General features: G+C 38.3%; 1 protein-coding gene across 8 annotated transcripts in view; it reads right to left on the bottom strand.

Annotated features, from left to right (window-relative positions):
* SGCE (sarcoglycan epsilon) overlaps nt 1-22,806 on the bottom strand; it is a 33,213-nt gene extending 10,407 nt beyond the window's left edge. For 2 of the 8 annotated variants that reach the window (XM_050327393.1, XM_050327404.1), the window contains exons 1-7: nt 22,631-22,806; nt 13,907-14,011; nt 9,939-10,061; nt 7,274-7,431; nt 4,317-4,389; nt 3,309-3,507; nt 1,837-1,999 (exon numbers count right to left, since the gene is read on the bottom strand). In XM_050327393.1, coding sequence (XP_050183350.1) covers nt 1,837-1,999; nt 3,309-3,507; nt 4,317-4,389; nt 7,274-7,431; nt 9,939-10,061; nt 13,907-14,011; nt 22,631-22,739 — 930 coding nt within the window. In that variant the 5' untranslated portion in view covers nt 22,740-22,806. Of the gene's footprint in view, nt 1-1,836; nt 2,000-3,308; nt 3,508-4,316; nt 4,390-7,273; nt 7,432-9,938; nt 10,062-10,480; nt 10,735-13,906; nt 14,012-22,630 lie in introns of those variants that run through there. The other 6 variants (XM_050327414.1, XM_050327383.1, XM_050327423.1 and 3 more) reach the window with 6 other exon arrangements.
* Nucleotides 22,807-23,140: the final 334 nt, after the last annotated feature.

The raw sequence follows: 23,140 nt of genomic DNA, 5'->3' as shown, positions 1-23,140 counted from the left end.
ATAGAGCTCAACTCCCTCCCAGCCACGGATCAGGAGAGAATTCCTGCCCCTTGGCTTGCCTTGCGAAAAGCAGACTGTGATAAGATAGAGAGAAGCTCGCCTCCCTTTTCCCTTTGATGCACCAGGCTACAGCAGCAATGCTGCTGGCAACAGTAAACACCCCTAAGACTGTTTAAATTCAGTTACTGGGGCAAGCTGCCAAAACAAATGTCGAATTCAAGAAGGTTGACTTATAGGCTGCTGCAGAAAATTACACTTCTCTGAGAGCCTGTTCCTGTTACACATCCCAGGGTGATCCCTGCTTTTATCAAATTAGCATGTCAATGCTGCTTCATGATTCCTTTATGAGCCACTGCTACTATCAGACCGTTTTTTCTGAAGTACTCCTAACCAGCCACTCTTCATTCTGCATGAGCACTGCTGTGTGCACTATACCTCTGCTGCTCCCTTTAAAATTCACCTGGTTTTCTAAGGCTGTTTCTCCAACTTTTCAAGATCTTTCTGAATTCTACCCGGTCCTTCAGTGCAGGTGCAGATCCTCTCAGTTTCATGGGGACTGCAAATTGAATTTAATAAGCACATTCCATCATCCAGCTATTAATGAAGAATGGCAAGGAATTATTAATAATTATTCTAGGATTATGGCTACCAGCCAGCTCTTTACTAGGTCCTCGCTTCACCTAGGCCATGTTCCTGAGCTTGTTTGTGAGACAGTATCAAAACACCTTACCAAAAAGGAATGATATCTGCTGCTGCACCTCTGTTCTACTTCTTTCTTGTAGGAGGGAATTGAATACTTGACATAGTTTGTTCTTCACCAAGACTAGCTCCCTTCTGCTGTTTTGCAGGTGCTGATAAGTATTGCTGTGTACACTTCTGCCTTGTACAATTTCTCAACAGAAAGCCAATAAAAAGTAAATAACCTGGATATTCTTTTGAAAACAAGTATTTCTGAGTTTTCTAGCAGCTTTCCTAATTTGTAGTATCTAGGAAGAAACAACTGGAAGTTATTCCACCAATTTTGTGTATGAATACCTTTTCTCATACTCCATATGTTTTATCCATTATAAAAAGCATTTAATATCTCCCTTTCAGCTTCTTTCTGGGTAATGTGTAAAGGAGCTCAACAATCATCTAAGTTTACGTTATGTACCTTCACCATCATTGTTCAAATTTTGCCATGTTCTCTTCCAATACTTTATTATTTCTTGATTTTCCTTACTGGAACTTAAAAAAAAATAATCTTAAAAAGCCTCTTTAGGAATTATACTCCTTCCATGGCAAATAGTCTACTGTTTTTCTTGTATTTGAGAAAAATGTTCCCATTTAGTTCTATTTAATTAGTCAACATTATTTTCTTTTTCTATGTCATTTTTAACATGAAGTATGTTGCAGACAATTTTCAGAAACATTTTTTTAACAGCATAAAAATACTATTTAAGTGGTCAGTGCTGTAGAATCAATATCTGAGAAAACAAATATATATACATAGACACACAGTTTTTTTAGGAAAGCAAGTGTAACCAGCAGTATTAGCATATTAATGAACTACACCTACCTAAATTCTCTCATTACTTTTAGTTCTATAAGCCCTGGAGTTTTCTGGCCATTTATAGCATTCACTGCTAGTGAAAACAAACATGGTGGTGTCACTGGGGCTCACCTCTAATAGAATTTAGCCTACATAGCAAAATCCTTGCACAACCTTAAGTGTGTCTGGTAGATGGGAAAAAAAATCACAATAAGTGCAACTGGCAAAGTTCTCTGGCCAGGTTGGCAAAACTCGCACCTGTACTTCTACAAACATCGTTTTTATGCAATAATAAAATAACTCACCAGAGAGATTTTACACCAGTCAATATGGAATTGAGTACGAAATTTTTTATCGCAGGTTATTACAGGCTCCATTTCTTGACTGCACCTCAGCTGATTTTGTGGGTTTTCCACTTCTCGTAAACAGGAAGAGAATGGAACATCTGCCCCAACCATCACATACACACTGCAGAAAAAGAGGAGTGACAGACCAGCAGGATGTCTCACAGATCCCTGAAGCACAATGATATACTCTTCCAAACATTACTGCTGTTTACAGTAACATTCAGCTGTTCTTTAAAGACTGAAATTACTTTTAAAAATTATTTTTCTTCATAGTATACTTTATTTAGCATACAAATAACTGACTGAAATCAAAAGGATTTTTCTAGCTGCACATTACAACATACTCTGTTTTCCCACATAATGTAAATATTTGCTTACCATCAGCAAGAAGCGTCAACTTCCATGAAGTCACAGAGCACCAAGTGTAGTTTCCTCATATAAGTAAATCAGTACTACTTTTGAAAATTGCATTAAAATAGTATCATTTTATCTTAAAGAAATCTTTAGTCTTGCTCATCATAGTATTTCTAAAGAGTTTCTTTCCATGTTTTCAAACTAAATTCACGATGACTAGTTATTTCTAAACCTAATACTAATATGAATCTGCCAACCCCCCAGCTTTTCCTAAAAGATTCCATACTGTAGCTGTGCTCTGCCAACAAAATTTGCTTCAGAATACTGAAAGCTGAATGTAAACTTAATAATTCATTTAGCATTACCATACATAAAATAAGAGCTACTACACTAATTGTATTATTCATTGTTATATTTAGATAGATAGAATGCTAGTGGAAAATACAGTCTGCTGCACTGGGTAATAATGCACCAACGGACTCTGAAACAGAAATTAGGTCCTGATTGCCACTTGGTATATCAGGCATTATCTAACTAAATATTTGAAGTGCAGCCACTTGTATTAAGCGGTTCTGCTATTACTTTGGCTAGTACAGAAACAACTTGCCTTTTTTAAATGTGCTCAAAAACTCCAGATACACAAAAGGGCTCTGAAACAACAACATTTTCTGCACCCATCTCAAGTTTTGAACCTTCAACCCTTTCTTAGATATTATTTGACACCAAAATATATTAAATTATCTAAAAATTTTGAAAAGCATGCCAAATGACTCCTCAGAAGTAAAACTGGAATTACAAAATAAGTATATTTACTACCAACTGGTTCATAATTAATGGAATTTGTTAGTATTCCTTGGATTGTAACATCAAACAGGAGCTGTTGCCTGTTGCAATGGTATCTACCACAATAAACCTGTATTATAACTAGGGCTCAGAACATCAGTAAACTTACTATATCTAACTCCAAAATATAAAACAGCAATTGCAAAGTTTCTAGAAAACCTGAACAAATATTAAGCTTTTCAGTAAGAAAGCAAAGTGTAAAGCAAAAACATCGGACTGACACACGTGCTTACCCCTCTTTCATGTCATTAATAGGAAGTGGGACTCTCCCTCCCCTGTCAAGGGCTGAAGTGATGTTTATAGCATTCAAGCGCTCTGGCTGCCATACATTTTTCACTGCTCCGAGGAAGTCACCAAGAACTTCACTTGCTAACATTTCTTCTACATTCATATTCCTTATAAAGAATTCCGCTTGATATGGTAAAGGAAAATCTAGTTGTGATGAAAGAGTGTTGCATTAAACAAAGGCTCCAATATCTGAAGTAATGACTAATGTAATGTTACTTCAAGATTATACGGCTTTCCAAAAGTCTTGCATTTGAATTAGCTCATTTTGAACCTAATGTGATTATGTTTAATTCAATAGTGAGTACCATTAGCTGTTACTTGAGCTGAAAATCTTCAGTTATTTATAAAGCAACTGGGACTGGAGAAGAGGACTGGAGGAAAAGAGTCTCAGCTGGTAAAACTTCATTAAACAGATAAAATTACATTCATGATAATTTGGGAGTCAAAACTGATCTGCAGCAACAATGGATTCCAACCCACAGCACTCCACAATGTAAACAGGTAAATATTATGAAAAGAACTAATTTTAAGGACTAAATGTCTTTATATGCTATAACCTGTTGTTTTCTGAATCTGCCTACGTAAGTGTTCTTTGCATAAGGCACATACAGAACTAAGAAAACTAAACAACATGCAGAAAGAGAGGGAAATCCTTCATCTGAAGTCCATTTGAAAAGACAGGGAGAAATGTAAAATTAAAACCAGTTTAATTAAAAACAAAAAAGCAAACTTTTTATGAGTGAGGAAAAATAGACCTATATGACAGAAATAATCCGGATTAAAATAACAAAACAAATTAAAGCAGGAAAAATTCTCTTACTTCTCCCTTGTGCCCCTGCATTTGGCTTGAACGCCAGACAACTATTTTACAGAATTTTTTATCTTGAAAAACCAAAGCCTATGAGATGGTTTTGCTTATTCAGTTCAAAACAGAAGCTATTTTCTGTACATACCTTCTGCTGACATTATATTAATGATCAAATTATGTCTTGCTGTCTCAAAGGTACGCCTGTTGTAAGCAGTGATCTGGAGTGAAAAAGATATTATTGCAAAACAATGCAGAAATAACAATTAGGTAAATGAAACATCCGTGAAAATTAAACTGGTAATTTTGAAATACTTATCACCTTTTAAATGCTTTGCCTCCTTATTTTGAAAAGTATGACCATTCATTTGCTAAAATAAAATTTGAAAGGTGAAGTCAATTTATTTAATGCAGTACTACCTTCAAGTCAGAATACTGGAATTTTCTTGACCAGTCTGTAGCCAAATACAATTATCCAAGGAATGTATGTGAAAAGAATACATTTTGGCCCTGATAGAAGTGTTCTACCATACATGTGTACTGTTTCTCTTCTGTTTTCTTTAAGAACAAACATAAACAACCATTTTCCCATCCAGCCTCACACGACCCTCCATAAATACTGTAATATCTACATTCATTAATAGCTCCTAGGGAACTAAACTAGATGGAGACTTTTTTCTTTTCAAGGAAAAAGTGTTGGGATCCCAGCAATTCTCATCTCTGGGACTGGGGTTTAGTTTTAGCTCTAGACCCAGTGAAGTCACACTCCATGAATGGATTCACAAATGTTGCTCCAACACCAGTAGTTTTAAAAAAAATCCTGAAATCTATAACTATGGGGGAAGTGAAAACTAGGGGGTAGACAAAACATTCTTTTGTCTTATTTTTGGAAACATATACCTTCATGATTAATATATGCAAGTATACCAATCTTAAAGTTTAAATATCTAGGATGCCTGAAATGTGTGCAAGTGGTTACTTCTCAGTGGTGACTGTACTCCAAAGATGTACTATTTTAAGTGCTCATTCATAAGAAACACTGAATGAGGCTGGATGTCAGTATAAATATGTACTATTTTTCTACTTTTTTCTCACTGAAAGATGATAAATCTTTCATGAAACAAACTTAAAAAACCCTAATTTTCTTTCTAATTTTAGTCTTTATTTCACTCATTTCAGAGACAAAGGAGAGGCAGAGGAGTGACAATAGTGAGAGAACTATATTGCTTCTCAGCAAACAGCTACAAACTTGTGACATTGACTATTAAACAAAAGTAACAGATGTTGCATTTCTTTTAAGGGATTCCAATGAAAAGGAAAAATGCTGTGCAATATCTTCTGCAGGTTCATTTAAGTGGAGAGGGAAAAGCCTACCTGACACAATTAGATCTTGTGTAACATAACAATTTCATTACAAAATTAACAAAAAATGTATTTCTGAGATTTATTCAATCCTCAATTCTGTTAATTTTTCAAAGGGTTGTTTCAACAGCAGTTACTTAGAAAACGCCCTGGTTGTACAAGCTCTATACAGGAGTACAGCAGTACCCACTTTGAGCCTGCACTTCAGCAGTGGGAGCTGCCAGTGTGGCCATGCCCCAGCACCAAGGAATAGCAACAGCAGCAGAAATTGCCTTGTCCTGAATATTCATTCAAACACAAACTGTCTTTGCACAGCTTTCATAGGAGTTTGAGTTCAAGAATGTTACTTGCTGTACTGCAGTGCAGTGCATAATGTTAGGCTCTTCTAATCACGAGCTCTCCTCCAATTAATTGACCTACCCATGACATCCCCTCAGGACACGATGGAAGTTATACTCAGGCCAGGAATATGCAACCACTCAGATGGCACTAGGAAGTGGATCAAATGCCATCTGCCCTCCTCACATACCATAGAATTAATTCAAAAGCCACATCTGAGACTGGGACTGCAAAGAATTAAATTGTATGCTAGGCAAGATTTAGTTGAGATATAAGCTTGGGGTCATGCTTAGAATGGAGGTCTTGATATAGATCCTAGAATCTAAAAGCACGTGCCATTTAAAAACTGGCAATTTTAAATAATGGTTTCCTCTACAGAAAGCTAAACAGAGTCTGTAAGAGCTTCTGCACATGATTAATTCTCAGATGTCATTAGTCCTGCTGAAATCAAAACTAAATTACGTATATAAAATTAAGCATGGGTGAAATTATCTACATTATAACTTAACATTCAGAGGTGTCATTCTTGAGGAAGAAAAACTATATCAAATGCAATTTAGAAAAAAAAACATCATTAAGGATCTAAGACAAATGTACTGCTGCTGCAGCAAAATGGCTCGAGCAAGATAATGTGCAGATTTCTTAACACTGTGAACCACACAGTGATTCAGTCTGCTGTCTATGAAATACATGGCAGAAAATACAGTCCCTTTTCCCTTTCAATTGCTGCTCAATGAATATTTAGTGCTTTTAAACATTTGGATAGCTATTTGTCAAAAATAAAGTTTTGTCATTGTTAACACTTTTAAGTACATAATTAAATACATGTTAAATGCTAACTAAAATACACCAATAAACATGAATAATGATCAAGGGAATACTTGATGAAAAGTAATTTAAAAAACCGCAACAAGCCAAAACTAACATAACGCCCCACAGTGTTTATTGTCTCAAATCTATTTTCCATTGCAGAGAAGTCTGTACCACATTTAGGTTGAATGTTACAAAATTCAGAATTCAGTTATTCTTCAAGTACAGTTGTTTACAAAGATTTTTTTTGTCCTGTATTTTAAATAAAATTGTTAGTCATTTACTGAACGCCTCTTAGAAAGTTAAAAAGACAAAAATCAAAAAGTATTGCATGTAGAAGTATAAAGCTTAACTAGTTATTGCTACTTATTTGTTACACCTTAAAAGTAAACGATAAAATGTCACACAATCTGTCTTTCTCTCAAAAGAGGAAAAAATAGTACCTAGGAGAAAATGTTAATGTCACAAGTCCATCCTTGCCTTACAATCTTTTACATAACTACTGTAATTAACTTTTCAAAAATAAAGGGCAGTATTTGTTGACAGTTCTGAATCTTACAGTCTAAAACTTTTTGAACATTTGAAAGAAAATACCTCAATGATGGTCGGTTTGCCCACATTTTCTACAGTTGGTGAGCCATACAGCACTCCATCACTGTACGGTGTCCTTTGTATATAGCGTAGCCATCCAGGTCTGTCAGGGTAACCCATTAAATTGGTATTAAATGTTATAGGATCATTACTTATTTCACCTAGATAAGAAAAATTATATTAGAATATTTACAAGAAAATGCTATATGCTTTGATTTTGATGTTTCCACTAGAAAGTCTTAATTCTGGTTTCCAGTTATGGACCTTTCCAAAAAGAAAAGAAAAAAAATTGCTAACCTTTACTAATCAGAAGTATGCGAACTCCAACTTAGCACTTTTAAGTATTAAGAAATTCACACATGAAAAGTATAACCAACTGTAGAGATAATACACTGGCACTTCCTACAGTCCTGGCCAACTAAGTGCTCAGGTTCAGTAACTAGTGGGTTTGATTTTTAGAGTTCAGTTCCACATAGAATTGAAGCATCTCACCTCCTCACAGACAAAAGCACAAAGGTTTCACTCCCTTAATTCTCTCCCCACAACTTTCTTTTATGCTTTTAATGATGGCTTCAGGTACTCAGTGTCCCTGGGAGGGCTTCCTGTAAAGACTGGTTTCTGTTAGCATCAGGACATGCACACGGGTCTTCAGCCTGGCAGGCGTTTTTATTCAGCAAACAAATTGACTCAAAAAAGGGCAACACATTCCTGTGAAATGGACCCACTGATGGCCACTAAATACAATGGTCCGGCTGCAATTTGTAAAAGTCCCTCAAGTCAAACCACTACCTCAATTCTCATGGTTCTCATTGATACTCTTAAAAAAGCCTGAGTTTGACTTGTTTATTTCAGCTTTTGTAAATGAAATAAAGCATGGCTGAACACCAGCAGATCCTCACTGCTGAGGCAGCATCCAGCTGAGGCACAGAAATCAGTCAAATCCATTCTGAGCCTGCACAGACACCTCTGCCCCATGCTGCAACCCAGCTTTCAGATGGCAACAGCAGGCACTGTAAAGTGTTGAAAGTAGATAACAGGCACGCTGGCACAGAAGGCAGAAACTGGGCCCACTGAGGAATGAAAACAGATGTCATCTGCTCCAGAGAGGAGAACAAAGAGACTGAGACCTGTTGCCAAACTAGTCTTCAGGTACACATTTACACATCTGGTTATGGGTAAAATTAACCAGAATCAGACCAAACCAGCACCTGGGTGTGTAACACAACTTCCCTCACAATTCTCTCAGGACATCTCAGTAACTTAATCTATTGCATTCATAACAAAATTCCCAGCATCACAAATAATTCAGGGAAAATTCTGAAAGCCACCTGAGAGACATTCTGGTTAGCCCTTCCTTCATCAAGGAATTATGCTAATGATCCACCTAAACAGACAAAAATAAAAGGACCATGGCAACCTCTAGCCTTACAGTGAATTTCTGATACGATCACAATCATCTACAGGGACAGCAATTTCAACAAGGTCTGAAATCAGATTCCTATTGCCTTTGAATCACAGGAATGTTGAGAGAGGCTGTGCCTGTAAGGACAATCCATCATTAGTAAAATTTCCAGGTTCCTTCGATCTGTGTGCCAGATCTGGGAGGAAACTGGGACAGAGGCAAACTTCACTCTGCCAGTGACTACGACATAAATGAAGACCCAGGTATTCATGTCAGGAGAAACATCAATTTTTCAAAGAGAAGAAATTTGTGTTTGATTAAAACATTTGTGTTTACTCAAGACAAAATTTAACCAATGCTAACAGAAGCTCATTTTTTCTTTGAAGTGAGTTTTGATAATAGCACTCTCAAATCAATTCAAGAGCTTATTAATGAAACAGGTTTTGATTATGTGTGCACCATACACGTATTACAGGTTTTTCATATTTTTATAGGAAAATATGGTAGCCACATTTACATAAATTGGATATATTTATATATTTATTGTTTCTTTTTATTGTTGATAAACATGTAGGGCTGAATAGTTTCTCTTTCTCTTCCCACCCTCCAGATTGCTTACACATATTCTAACCTGCCAATGATCAATCTTCCAGCTTCGGTGTACATCAAAATACCACACTTAAGAAATCACAGGTCCTTCTCTAAAAACAAACTGCTTACTAACATTAAAATGTTCCTAAATGTAGAGAAAATGCTGAATCCAAAGGAATATTTGTTTCAAATTAAAAAAAAAAATTATGTAGTCTCACATTTGATTTAATCTTCTATTTGTCTCATGTTTACTATATGCTTTCAAACTACTCCTTCATATAGACTAACAGATACTGAGACAGTGATCAGATAAATGGCATTTTTAATAGACATAATTATTAAACTTCCACAATTTCATATTTAATGCAAAAGTGAATAAAAGGAACACTTCCTAATATCATATATATATAATGCATTATTACACCTTCCAAATTAACTACATTTTTTCACAACACACAATTATATGCATCTTCTCACAAATTATCACAAACCAGAATATTTTAAAAGTGTAGGACCACATATTTTATTTATTTTGAATATATTTCAATAGAAACTAAAACCTGTCCTTTTTATCTTATATATTGAACTCTAAGGTACGCTAAGTAGACTTCAGTTTCTTAAAACAGTAATTTTTCTACATTTGTATATAATATGGAAGATCTTAGCATCCCATACCAGGCTTTGGGTAAGGAGGAAACTCCCCCTTAAAGTACTCTCTCTCCAAAACATGAACAAACAGAACTCCAGCAGAAGGGTATACATTCCGATCAGAGTGCACCCTAGACAGAATCGTGTACACTGAAAAGCAGAAGGAGAGATAAGAGACAGAAAAAAGGCAAAAATGAGACATGCTCTAGTTAACTCCATGCATTTCAACAGCAATGTGGGCATCAGGGGAAAGGAAAGCAACAAATATTAGATACCTGTTTATTAGTTTTTTAAAAGGTTACAGATTTAAGAACAGAACGCAGGGCAAACCTTTTCTTTGCCGAACAGGATCCCTTCCAAGACAGCAATAAACACAACTGCCTATTTTAATATTTCAGAAGTTATACAAGCTCTTTAGTTTTATTGCTATAAAAAATGAGGAAGGCTACTGTAATTTTATAGTCAGTTTATTTGTAGTATTATTACATGAATAAAAAACATGATGACACAATCGTGTTTCCTTGGTTTTTACATTAAAAAGTAACATGAGAAATACAGAGAAACCTTACCAATTGATGGTACTGGTTCTCCATTGACTGGAAACAGCAGATTTTTCAGTTCTTATGTAGAAAAGGACAAAGTAATTCACTTCAGCTGCTTCTCTAAGTTCTTAAATCTAGAATTTCTCAGACCAGCAGGCTCAGATAACATACATCTAAAACTTCGGTTAGAGAGTTCAATAGTGAAGATACTGTGCTTGTATTGAAGGATAAAACAGAAGGACAAATGTAATTATAGGCCAGTCAGATGAAACTAATTCCAAACAAAAAAAAAGAGTAAGAATTAAAAACCTGAAGGGAAATTAATTAAGAATAACCAGAATATGTAAAAGCAGTATGTTATTTTTTTATTTCGTACAAAATTAGTTGATAAAGGCATATCTTTTTTTAGGTATAACATATTCAACACTGTACTACATACACATTTTAATGAATTAGAAGAAAAAAGAAATCATTATGATAAATTAAATAAGAAACCACTTTAACGACAAGTTTCAAAATTTAAGCATAAATGGAGAATACTAATCTAATAGGTGTTTTTCATGGTGTCTTAATAAGATATAATATTAGTATTTTTATTACTACTGAATTTTATGTCAATGCCCTGAAAGAACTGATCATTGCTAATAAATTTTTTTTGTATATTGCTGATAAATTTTGTCAGGGATATTAGGATCGCACAAGTGGTAAATAAAGATGGTAAGTCACAGATAGACCCACACAGCTACCTGCCTTGCTTGCTGAAATGAAAGAAACTTTTTGAGAAATGACATGTCTGAACAAAGATTATAGGCCATACAGCACAGAGATGCTGTCATTGGGAAGAGTGACTCCAAAAGAGACTTTAGACTCCAAAAGAGACTTGTAACAAACTCCTAGGTCCTGGAAGATAAAGGGGCTAACTGCAACACTTCGATCAATAAGCAGGAGACATCTGAAATGTGAATCAAGCTCATGTAATTTTTTAATGCTGGTATAATTTCCCCAGCCTTATACCAACCTTCTTACTGCAGATCTGCTTAAAAAGACACTGCTAATTAGGCATTAATCACAGGCATTCTAGCCCTCACACCACGTACTCTGTTTGGAATCTATCTCACCTAATTTTAGATGCCTACAGAAAAAACATCCACCACTGAGTTACTGAGGCTCCTTTTATAGTCAGTGGAGAAGACACAGACGCTTCTAGGCGTTGATTAATTTGATTTCTCTTGTAAAATGAGATGAATCATGTCCTATATTCCAGGCTATGGTGACTAGATCTCCACGGACTGCAGAGGCAGCTGAGAGGAGATGCAGACATCTGTAATGTAGACCTCCACATTTAGTTATGTACTTCCCACTCTTCAAGCTTAATATTGCAGAATTAATAGTCTCAAGTTCTGGATATACTAACCATCAAATTCCACAGCATTTCCTTTTTCCCATTTTTGAAAACTGCTTTTAACACAGACCTGAACAGAGCATCTTTCTAATAATTTTATCTTAGTGACGAAATTAAAACAATCCTGAAATTTAAATTTATTACAATTCTGTGTGGTTAATAAACCAGATACTGTAAGTTTCATTATAAAACTTAAGTACAGTAACATTGTTCTTTAATTTATTTACTTAAAATTAGTAAATTATGATCCAAAAAAACTTTGCACTCAATTCTGTGAATGATGTGTAAAAAGCAGAAGGAAACTAATTAATTTCCTTTACAATGTTTTTCAAGAAAAACTGAAAAAGTACAATAACATTAATAGAGCAGAAGAGCTGACAAAAACATGGTGGTTGGCTGAAAATGCATCAAATACCTCGAAAAATCTATTTTTCCATTTCTGATGCTTTGCCTCTACAATGAAAATCCATTTCAAACAGGAGGAACCGTGAAAAACTAATGTACCAGAAGTATAAGTTTCTCCATGAGCAACAGTTTCAGAAATAAAGAAGGATAATAGCAGTTACTGGAAAAAGCCATGTAACATTTATTTTGTCTGTCATAGGAAACCTATTGCCACCACTAAATGCCTGCCCATCCCTAGCAATGAGCAGCTGAAGTAAGTATGCCAGTAAGGATCTAATGCAGATATAAAACACATATATTTGATGCAGATATAGGTGGAATTCTAGAAACGTCTCTCAGAAGGGAAAAACCCACAGAGGTATTTTATCTTGAAATGACAAACACATTGTAATGCCACAATTATAGAGATTAGAATTCAAAAGTTCTCGCCCCCCTTGTAAGAGAAGCCCTCTTCTTTTTCCCCTATGAAGTTTCTTCAAAATCAGAAGGAAAATGATGAGTCTTCAGCCCACTACATCTATCACTCCAGCTTTTCAATAATGAAACAAGTGAAATGCTATTTTCTTCACAAGAAGAGAAAAAGAGAGAGAGAGAATGGAGATATGGAGATGAATGTATAATCATAGGTGATCTCAGGATGAAACTGAATATGCTTAACAACTTCTAGATGCTAATCTAATACAGCAGACTGCCAGCTGTGAATTGTCTGGGCAAATTCCCTGTGGTAGACAAAAATCTCAATGAGATTGTGAAAGGCTTCTGAAAAACTAATCATGGGAAATTGAAAATCTCCACTACATAGGATCACGTCAGATCCCTGCTAGAAAAAAAGACAGTATCAGCTACCTTGTCAGCACTGTTTTCTTCTTTCTTGTTTCCAGATCCTTTGGAGGCCTTTCTGTAGATCTCAATGATCTTTTTGTAGGTCTTGAACATGGGCACAGCCAGGAATTCAGCCAGGATTCTATCAGTCTGCATCCCAGAGCCTGTTATCGGATACAGAAGACCCCCATCTCCAGAAATTTCAGAAGGTTCACCATGTTGGTTGAAGCCTGTATATTGATGATCTTCAGAAAAGAATTCACCCGGAATTTTTTTTTCCTGGGAATTTCAATGGGTTCTCTCCCCATTGGTAATGAGCACATGAAGCATAATCCCAGAAACAACTTGATCTGGAAGGCAATTCAGACTGCCTGCCTGGATGGGCAGTCAGTGCAAAGCTTTTTCTCAGCCAGCATGCACCAGCTACAATATCCCATGTGTACTTGCATAAATGACAGTAAAATAATCTTTTACATTTATATGTGAGAAGATTTTTTAAATTGTTACAGACAAGTTATTGTATTAAGCGAACTGCAGAGGTATCTCCAAGCAACCAGCCATGATAAGAAAATGTGCAGTATTAGCTTTACACATTGCCATTATTTCAAGCAAAGCTACAGGAACAGGAAAAGTCAGAGAAGACTCACAAGGACACGCAGGTCTGTGAATGTTTGACAACTGAGGAAATGTTAAGTTTTCCAGACTACTTACCTTAAAACAGCACCCTATTCCTAAGACACGGACATGACTGAATAAACAAGAATAATATTAAAAGCAAGTTTGACTGAACCAACATGGGCTTTAAATTTTCAACCTAAACTCACCATTCTTCTGAACAGCCTTTATTCTGCTGATAACATAACTGTGGGCTCGCTTAGTCGTCCAGTTAACAGTTCCATTATTGCCATCAGCAGAGCTTAGCAAAAAAGCTTTTCAGAATAAAACAAATGCAAAAAAAAAAAAAATTAGATCAACAGAATTCCATAAACAATCTGATCAGATGGGATCAGATGCTTTCTAAATCACGTTTTGGTTTTAGTCAGCGTTTAGGAACCACAGGTTAAAAAAATAGTGGTGTTTGATTTGAATATATAAACACATAATAATCTTTCTGACAGTCACCTTTTTGACATCCATTTTCCCAAATAAGCTAAGTTTACACTAAATGCTTAAACCTCTGCAGACGCTTCTGCTGACATAATTGTACTAATAATAAAGATGACAAAGAACATTCTCTGATAAATATATTTGCACTGGCAAAATCTCACACAGAGGCAAACATATATATAAAGTAACTTTCGCTGACACAGTATATTTTGGCCAAAGAAGGGAAAGTAATATAACCAAGAGCACAGCTTTGCTTGTATAACAATGCTTATACAAAAGACACGTGGGGCTGACTGCCTTGCAGGCATAACCAATAATCAATTTTGAAAAAAGTACCCGTTAGAAATGGTTGTCTATATCCCATACAGCAAGAACACAGCCTGAAATCAGCTGGATCTGTGCTGCTGAAGGAGGAAGAAGTTTTGAATGTGGTGAGGAGTAAATGATTACAGGAGAAAACAAGCAGCTGTGGAGCTGACAAAAGGACTCCATTTCACCAGCAGCAGAACTGTCTGAGAAAGCTCCCTCCTCACTTCCCACTTTTTTGTTTCTGTTCTTCTGTGATGAATAATAGATATATCAGCTGTACAGTTACATGCCAACTGAAAATGCAGAGAGAAGGAACTGCAGTCAGATGCTATGCTAGGAAAGTAGCCATAATAAGTAGTCTTTATTTTGAAATATTTGGGGAGTGAGAACTCATGTCAAATCCCAGTTCAAAGATGTTATTGGATTAGCATCCTAATTTCTCTGTAAAAACAGCAATACCAGAAACATCAAGTAGCAGTACTTGTGTACAGACACAGTGGTTGGCAAATACTCCAAGTATGTGAATATCATTTACACAAAAAGTTTAAACATCTGCAGAAACTTCTGACCTGCTACACCAGTCAGCTATGACATCAGTGATATTGTATTCTCCAAACAGAATTTAGGAGGCCCAACAGATCCAGCTTAATCAGTAATCAAGATACACAATACTTAATCTATGCATGTAAGAGAGATACTTATTAATTATAAGTTATACAAACCACCAAAAACTGAATAGAGGATGAAGTGTAATTTAAAAAATGCATTTTTAATGAATTTTAAATTTTATTTATTTACTAAATTTAATAATTTAGGTAATGCAATAATTAACATACCAACACAATAAAATTTCTAAATTATACATTCCTGTTAAGTTTCTTTAGATTTTCTACATACACAAAGGATATGATTTAACAAAAAGCTATTCTTTACATCCACTGGTTTATATATGTCTGGAAAGATAGACAACTTTTTCCCTGCTGAATTGATCTGCATATAATGCAAATCTTAACATAATACCATCCTAGGGATTATGAAATTCAGTACTGCACAAGAACTTTATTGTAAATGTTAGTAACTCTTGAAACACTCAAGAAATTCAAAAAAAGGTTAAAATAAAGTTGTTCCAGTATTTCAAGAGGATGAGCTGGGCAGTCAGAGGCTTGTCAGCTACAAATCAGCACCAATACCAGACAAAACAATTAATACAAGATTAGATGACTGAATTATTACATGGAAAATAATATTACAGTTATCACAGTCCTTGTCAAAAGTATTATACCTATCAAGGTCATTATTTAATCCTTATTAAGGATTTTATGCATCTTTTTAGACACTTTTGATGAGCCCACAAGTTTTTCCTGATGAAGATAGTAATATTGACATGTTACACTTAGCTATGCAGCTAATCACCTAAAATTTTGATTGAGAAAGTAGATACAAAATAATTTTAGCATATTTAAATGGAATTTTTAAAAAAAGAAAGATAAGTTTCACGTTTATTTTTAAATATAAATGATCAGTAATTGTCTTTGATTTGGGTTCATAAGTTGTGCTAGTTTAGCTGTGGGGATTGAAGAAGTTACCTGTTTACCTCTCCATGCCATGCTCCATTTCACAGGGGAACTGGAAAAGCAGCCAGCGTGCCTGTTTTCAGATCAATGTGCCAGTTTACAGTGTGGTGTTTGCACATATATCACCACCTATTTGATTTCAAATTACAGGTGTGAGAAGCAAGAGAACACGGCTACTAAAAAGTTAATTTGTTATATGAGATTTCTAGTGGGCCTCACAAGGTTCTGGCATCAGCCTTATGCATTTGGAGGTGGGGGGAGGAGGAGGGAAGAAAGAGAATGACTTAACTGTATAAAATACACCAGTAGAATTTGCAGGTAAAAACAAAGGCTAGGAGGCTGACATGTAATAGAGATTACATGCTCCTAACAGAGAACAGTCTGCATTCTCTGCTAAAAAGGTGATCAGTGATGTGCACTTCAATGGAATAAAACGTAACTGCACTCCAAGAACAAAGGCAGCAGCACGCCATGCACACCACAGAGCACGCAATTCAGGGATGCTCAACTTTGATAACAACCTAGGGATGTAAGTCAGGAAATAACTGGTTGAACAGATGCTTTCAGCACAAGACTGGTTAGAATGGCTGACATGTAAACAGCAACATCAAGGAGGAACAGGGAGATTTTATTTTTGTACTTGACACAGATATGATCACTGTTCAAATACTCTGTCTACAAGAGCCTTCAAGAAGCATGCTGACAACATCATGAAGGCTCTGGGAAGATCTGAATGTGATTAAAGGATGACAAAAGAGGCCTTATACTACAGAATGCAGGGATTCAAACCATGCATTTTATCAAAGAGATAGTTTAGAATTAATTTAATCAGCCTTGTATTCACTCCGAAAAGAAAAATGTTAATAGTGCCAGGCTTTTCAGTTTGTTACACATGTTGCCACAGTTGCTGGAGAACCCACCACGGCCTCTGACAGCAGGAACAACTCTGTTCCTGGTACTCAAACAAGCCCAGGTGAAGTACATCACAGTGTTTTCATTTTTCTTTACTTCAATTATATTTTTTTGTAATTAATATTTTAATTTTATTTTCCTTAAAGTAATATTTTTTGTTTTGTTTGCTATTTTTCTTTAATTATAATTGCATTGATTTATAACTATGTTATAGTATTATATAAAGTATATTATTTTATAGTATTTCCCCCTTTCTTTAATTTTATCTGCGCATGGTTTATGTAAAGGTTTTAAGTATTAATATTTACCAACAGAGTATTTAACAGAGAAGATACCCACAACAATTTCTGCCCAGCTAATAAGCAGAAAAGAACCTAAGTATCACGGACCAACTTCACCTTCCCAATTCCTTTACTGCACTCTGACATCCACACAGCATCCTACACCCTTACCTATCCTCTTATTGCTTCTTTGAAGTAGGATCTCAAGCCCATCTCTCCCATGATTAAAGCAGCATGCAGCTCCAGCTATCAAAAGCTGGCCCTTTCCCTCTCTCCTACACCTCCACCTGGGACCTCACATAAACATGTGCTTGTTACTTTCATGCCACAGACCAAGACCTCAGGCCATGCTTACACTGCCCTTTACTCTTTTACAGAACAACCCTGCTCCAGAAAACTATTCTTGTACTCCTCTACTGCATATCCCATCTGACTTGATCTTCCTTCCGGCATTCTGAGCTGGAAGCACAGGTCCATACACAGCACAGATTTCTGATGGGCTGCTGAGAACCATGGAGCAGAACAATCAGAAACTGACACCTCCAAGTTGAAACAAAACATCTGTAAAGAGAGAACTCTGCATCGAGGTGCTTGGCCCACAGTCCAAATCAGAGCCTGTACCCAGGCAGTTAATGAGGTGTCCACATTGAGATACTTGTCCAGTTGGTCACACTGTCCATCACAGGAGGCAGAAGTTGCAACACCATCTACTCTCCTTCCTCTTCCAACCTCCATGCACCTTCCTCTTACCTAATACACAGTACATGGGAGAAACTTACTATGAATCAAAGTGCATTTTTTCCGTGGAAATTCACATTGAGATTGGATATTTTCTAACAGATAAAATCCTCTTCAATGACAGCTACTATATAAGAAATAAGAATTAATTTGTGCTAGTTCTCCTCTTTGGATTGTTCAGGTTCCTCTGCACTCCATTTATTTAAACTGTGTAAAAATCCAAATCAACCCCAGAAATGTTTCTCAGCTCTATACTATCTTTGTTCAGTAGGCAATGGTTTTCTACCTGTTCCTGTGCTACTCATTGATTACCGTAACATCTGAACATTTCTCCAAAATCATTCAAGAAAAGTAACTGAATAAAACATTTTGTCAGTCTCACTGTGAAACTTCAGCACTTGCATTCTTGGGAATGCTGCAAATTAAGTACTGGGAGAACAAAAACCTCATTATTTACTAATAGAAGCATTTACCCACCACCATTCTCCCTCCTACTGCAGGCCTGACAAGAGAACCAAATTGAGTTAGCATTTCCGTGAAAGTGAAGAAAACACTGTCAGTTCCTGTGGCTCCTGCCCGAGGCCCATGGTGTAATCATGAGGTATGACCAAGCAACTCCATAAGCCTGATATTCCAGGATGCCTCCTACATTTCTATCATCTTTTGATATGAATTATCAGAGTATCCGTGCAATTATATTTCAAATTTCTAAGGTGGCAATTGATCTGAAAGACTAAGGAATTCAGGAAAGTCACTGATCTCGAGATGCTGAAATTTCTGTCTGCTCAGTAGGTTGTTCTTTCTAATTTCTCATCTTCATGGCTTGGACTGTCACTAAAAAATAACCTACACTTAAAAGCCATTTTGGCTGTTTGTGTTGCAATTGTAACAACATTTCGACACAGATCATAAACCTTATTTTTTTGGCATTACATGATGAGCGCCATAACTGTTATTAGCAAAACAATGTATCATTTCAACCTGTGTAACATGTTCATGTTAATTCCAACCCAAAGATACTTATCAGTGAATACTGAAATCCATGCCTTCAGCTCTCAATCTGTTGCACTTTGTTTCACACTGAAAACACCTCAGCAAGATATCCACGCAAAAACTCTTCTCAGGTTAGAGCACTTCCTAGTTCTACTACTTCTTGCTACTACTTGCTTGAAAAGGAGCTCAGCTGATTAGGAGGGAGATTAATATTTGCATTCTCTGGTTTCTTGTCTTTTCTCCTCTGTTTCCTTCAAATTCCTATGGAAGTAATCAAAACTAGCAACTCCCTCCTTTCCTCTAGAGGTCTGCCAAAGGCACTCTATACTGATAGTTTCTGCTGTAAATTTATCAGTCTCTATTCAAGAAGAGCCCAACAGCTATACCTATATAGATATTCTTGTCTAGGGTTTAAATTATTTTTTCTTAGTTTGATTGGAAACAATCTTTCTTCTAAAGAAAGGGGTTTACTTTGGTGACTGCAACTCCTGAGGTACTTTAATGAACTTCTACACAAATATAAAAACATTATGGAGCAAAACTAAGCCTAAACACACTGAACAGTTACATAGATGTGAATTTCTGCTAAAAAGCTCACTTCTTATTGTCTGGCTTTGGGACCCCTAAGAGGTGTCTATGTAAGCTATACAGCCTATAAATAATGTGCTTCTGTAATGAAAAGCACACTAATGGAATGGCTACCCTTCCCCTTGTGTAATTACTTATTCAAGCAAGTACTCATTGACAATAGATTTTATTTATTGATCTGGGTCAGATTAGTACAAAGACTTGACAGGCAACATCTTGTCAGGCAGACATCCAGAGGCTCTCTGAATGAAACCTCTTTTTTTGCCCTTATGTTTGCACCCAAAAAAGGAAAAAGGACAGGTTTGCCATGGCTTTAGTCTGTGAAATGTTCTGCCTGCTTGTGCAGGGTGTGGCTGAGCAGCAGAGTGTTGCCAACAGCCCTTGCCCTGTTAACAGCAGGACAAGTGTAGGGATACATAGATTTCAGCGAAAACATTTGTTGAGTCCATTAGTTTTCAGCTAATGACCCAATTCATAGAATCAGTGCACAAATTACTCAGTGCCAAGGAAAGCAGAGAAAATCCCTAGCTGTGGAAGGGCAGAAGAATGTTTTCTGGCAGCAATGCAGCTTTGACAGATTACCGTGACCACATAACCACAGCTTCCAAGGTGGGAACTAATGAGCTCCTTCCCCATTTTGACCCCTTTATAGGGAAGAAGGAATATGACTTCATCACTCTAAAACGCCCTATTCCTGGGATGAAACAGGGGTTCCAGACACAACATGGGCACTGACAAGTAACTCTTTAAGTGCAGAAATACAGGGCAAAACCACTGGCCACAGTCATTTCAAACATTTTGATGACCACTCTCTCTGCGGAAGGAGAATATGAGGGAAATTCATTACTCTGGCAAACGAGTATGACAGACATCTCTACTAGTGTAATCCAGTAAACTTCTCTGAAGTCCGTTATTATGAACCCAAAGAACAACTAACTAGTTTGTATTAGAAATGCTTAATCCTAAATGCCACTTCTCACAACAAAGTCCCATTTTTTCCTAGCAGTGGAGGAAAATAATCATCAGCTAGCATTTGAGAGTCAATACCTTCAATTTGAGTACTACACTAGCCCCCTCGGAGTGTTGAACTTCTGAAATCACTCTTACACCCTTTAAACTGTTAAATATCTTGAAATCTCTGCATTTTGAAATAATGTTTTGCTATGAGGAGGATAGGGCAGCAATAAAAGGGGGACAACCTAGACTTCTGACAGTGGCTACCCTCCTCTGAAAAGCCTTTATGTTTCATGTATTTTTAAGAAATGCAAAAAGCGTAAGTCAAGTTTCTTCTGTAGATCAAGTGCTACAACTGAAATGGGAAAAACTAATCTGCATTAGTTGAGGAGCACTAAAAAAAAAATCTATTTACAAATCTTGTGCTACTTCTCATGTTCCATTTTGTCTGCAAGATGTCTTTTGCCTCATTAAGTAATGCTGTTGTACTGTAAAGTCTACTGAAGACCAGGATTGAAAAGAATGGATTTTCATGCTGGGCTATGGCTCATCCCAGAGCCAGCAGACAAGGCTGGAAGTTCTTTGCTTAAGGAGAATGGAGGGGAGCTCAGGTGAGCTCCTGGGACATTTTGCATCATTTAGATATGGAACATACTACACATCTCCACCTTAATGAAGAATAAATTTCATATAAATATCTCTTAAAAGAATGTAGCAGAACTAAAGTTCATGCCTCCTTCTTTACATCGGTTTCAAACCATGTTTTAACTAATGAAATCCAACTGAACCGAGCTTAGAAAGGTCTGAATTTGAAGTGGAAAAGTTTTCACTAAAAAACCTTAAGACCTCTTCCCTTTCAATGTAGCCTGGAAAGGACATGTGGATAAGCTCACAACTCAGCTTCTAGAAGTTCATTTCAGTTGAACTTTTTAAAACCTATTATTTCAGTTGATACAGAAAGCTTATCTTAACTTGTCCTAGTTCTTTCTTGGTTGCTATCCCACAACCAGTCGTGGAGGTGGAGGCAGAAGAGGCACGAAGAATTTCCACTTAAGGAGAAAGCAGTATCTTGCATTTAACAAATGCAAAGTTTTATCCTCACATTGAACAACTTCACACTTAGGTTCTTATCAGGTTCTTAAAGGTAACCAATGCCTCATGTCAATTCTGCTGTCAATATCCTATGGCAAGCATAGCCATATACTTAAAGAAGCACTAGAAGTGTGCCCAGATACTATTTGAGAGGACATGGAGCAGACTGTTTGGAGATGATACACCACCAATCTCTCAAATCTCAAAATAAGCAAAAGAAATAGATTTCTTGCTGTTGACTTGCTCTTGATGTAACAAGTCTCACAAAGGCACTCCTGAGGCTGAGCTGCTGTTAAGTGTTATCTGTATTTCACCGTGAAGAACCTTGTGGGTGTGAAACCTGCCTACTGCATGAAAGCCATTATTTACATGCATTACGGACCAGGATCCAGGCTTTTTCCTGCAGTCTTAATTCTGACACAGCTGGATTAAATGGTCAAGATGGGAAATAAGGGGGAAGAGGGGCAATGCGAAAGCCACCCCGCACCCACAACAGCCCATCCCTCGCGTCAGGCACCGGGTCGAGAGAGCGGAGGAGCGCAGCGGGCCAGGCCCCGCGCCCGGGAGCGGAGCCGTCCGCGCCATGCAGGGGCTCTGCGCCAGGCCTGGCTCCCAAGCCCTCCCGGCAATCCCGCTCCGCCCTCGCCCGCCGTCCCGGGCTCCCTCAGCCCGGGCCCCGCCAGGCTCGGCGCTGCCGCCGCGCCGGGAGGGGCTGCGGCGGGTGAGGGGCGGGGGCGCGCAGGCCGCCATCCCTGCGCCGCCCGCGGAGCGCCTTCGGGAGCCGGGAGCCGCGGGATGGGGGTGCCGAGGCAGCTCGGACTCCGCACCGCCGGGAGGCACGGGGCGGGGGGAATGGGCCACGCAGCGAGCCGCAGCCGTGGGGCAGCGGCACCGGCGGGAGGGGACGCGAAGCCCGGGGTGAGGGGGCACCGCGGCGCCGGCCGGCGGCTGCCGGCGAGGCCCGACCCCGCTCGCCCCGGGGAGACGCGCCGGGACCGACCTGTTAGCAGGAGGGTGGTGAGGGCGCTGTGCGGCCACGGCCCCGCCGCGCAGCACCGCATCGCTCCCCGCTCCTCCGCCTGCTGCTGCCGACACCACCGCCGCCGCATCCTCCGTGCCGCGAAGTGCCACCACCGACACTACTGCCACTTCTGCCGCCGCTGCCTCGCCCCGCAGCGGCCGCAGCATCCTCCCCCTACCGCCCCGCTCCGCCCCGCCCCGCCGGCCGTCTCCAGGCAGCGCGGCCGGGACGAGCCGGGCATGCCGGGAGGAGCCGCCCGCCGCCATGGAGGGGTGGGCGTGGGTGTCTGGTGCAGCCTCCCTGGGCAGGGGGACAGCGGGACACGGTGCTACCCTGGGCTCCTTGTGAAGTTGGGTGCTGGTCTCTCCTGTCCCGCGGGGCAGATGTGGCGGGACGAAGCCGTGGTGCGCCGGGTCGGGTGAGGCACCTCGCCGCTGCCCTCGCCCAGCCCCACGCTCTCCCTTGGACCGGGACACCGGCAGTAGGGCA

The sequence above is a fragment of the Myiozetetes cayanensis genome, unplaced genomic scaffold (genome assembly GCF_022539395.1).
Source record: "Myiozetetes cayanensis isolate MyiCay16 unplaced genomic scaffold, myiCay2020 scf1, whole genome shotgun sequence".
In the NCBI taxonomy this organism is placed as follows: domain Eukaryota; kingdom Metazoa; phylum Chordata; class Aves; order Passeriformes; family Tyrannidae; genus Myiozetetes; species Myiozetetes cayanensis.
The sequence above is the reverse complement of the archived record's forward strand: the minus strand, read 5'-3'. Positions and strand labels throughout refer to the sequence as shown.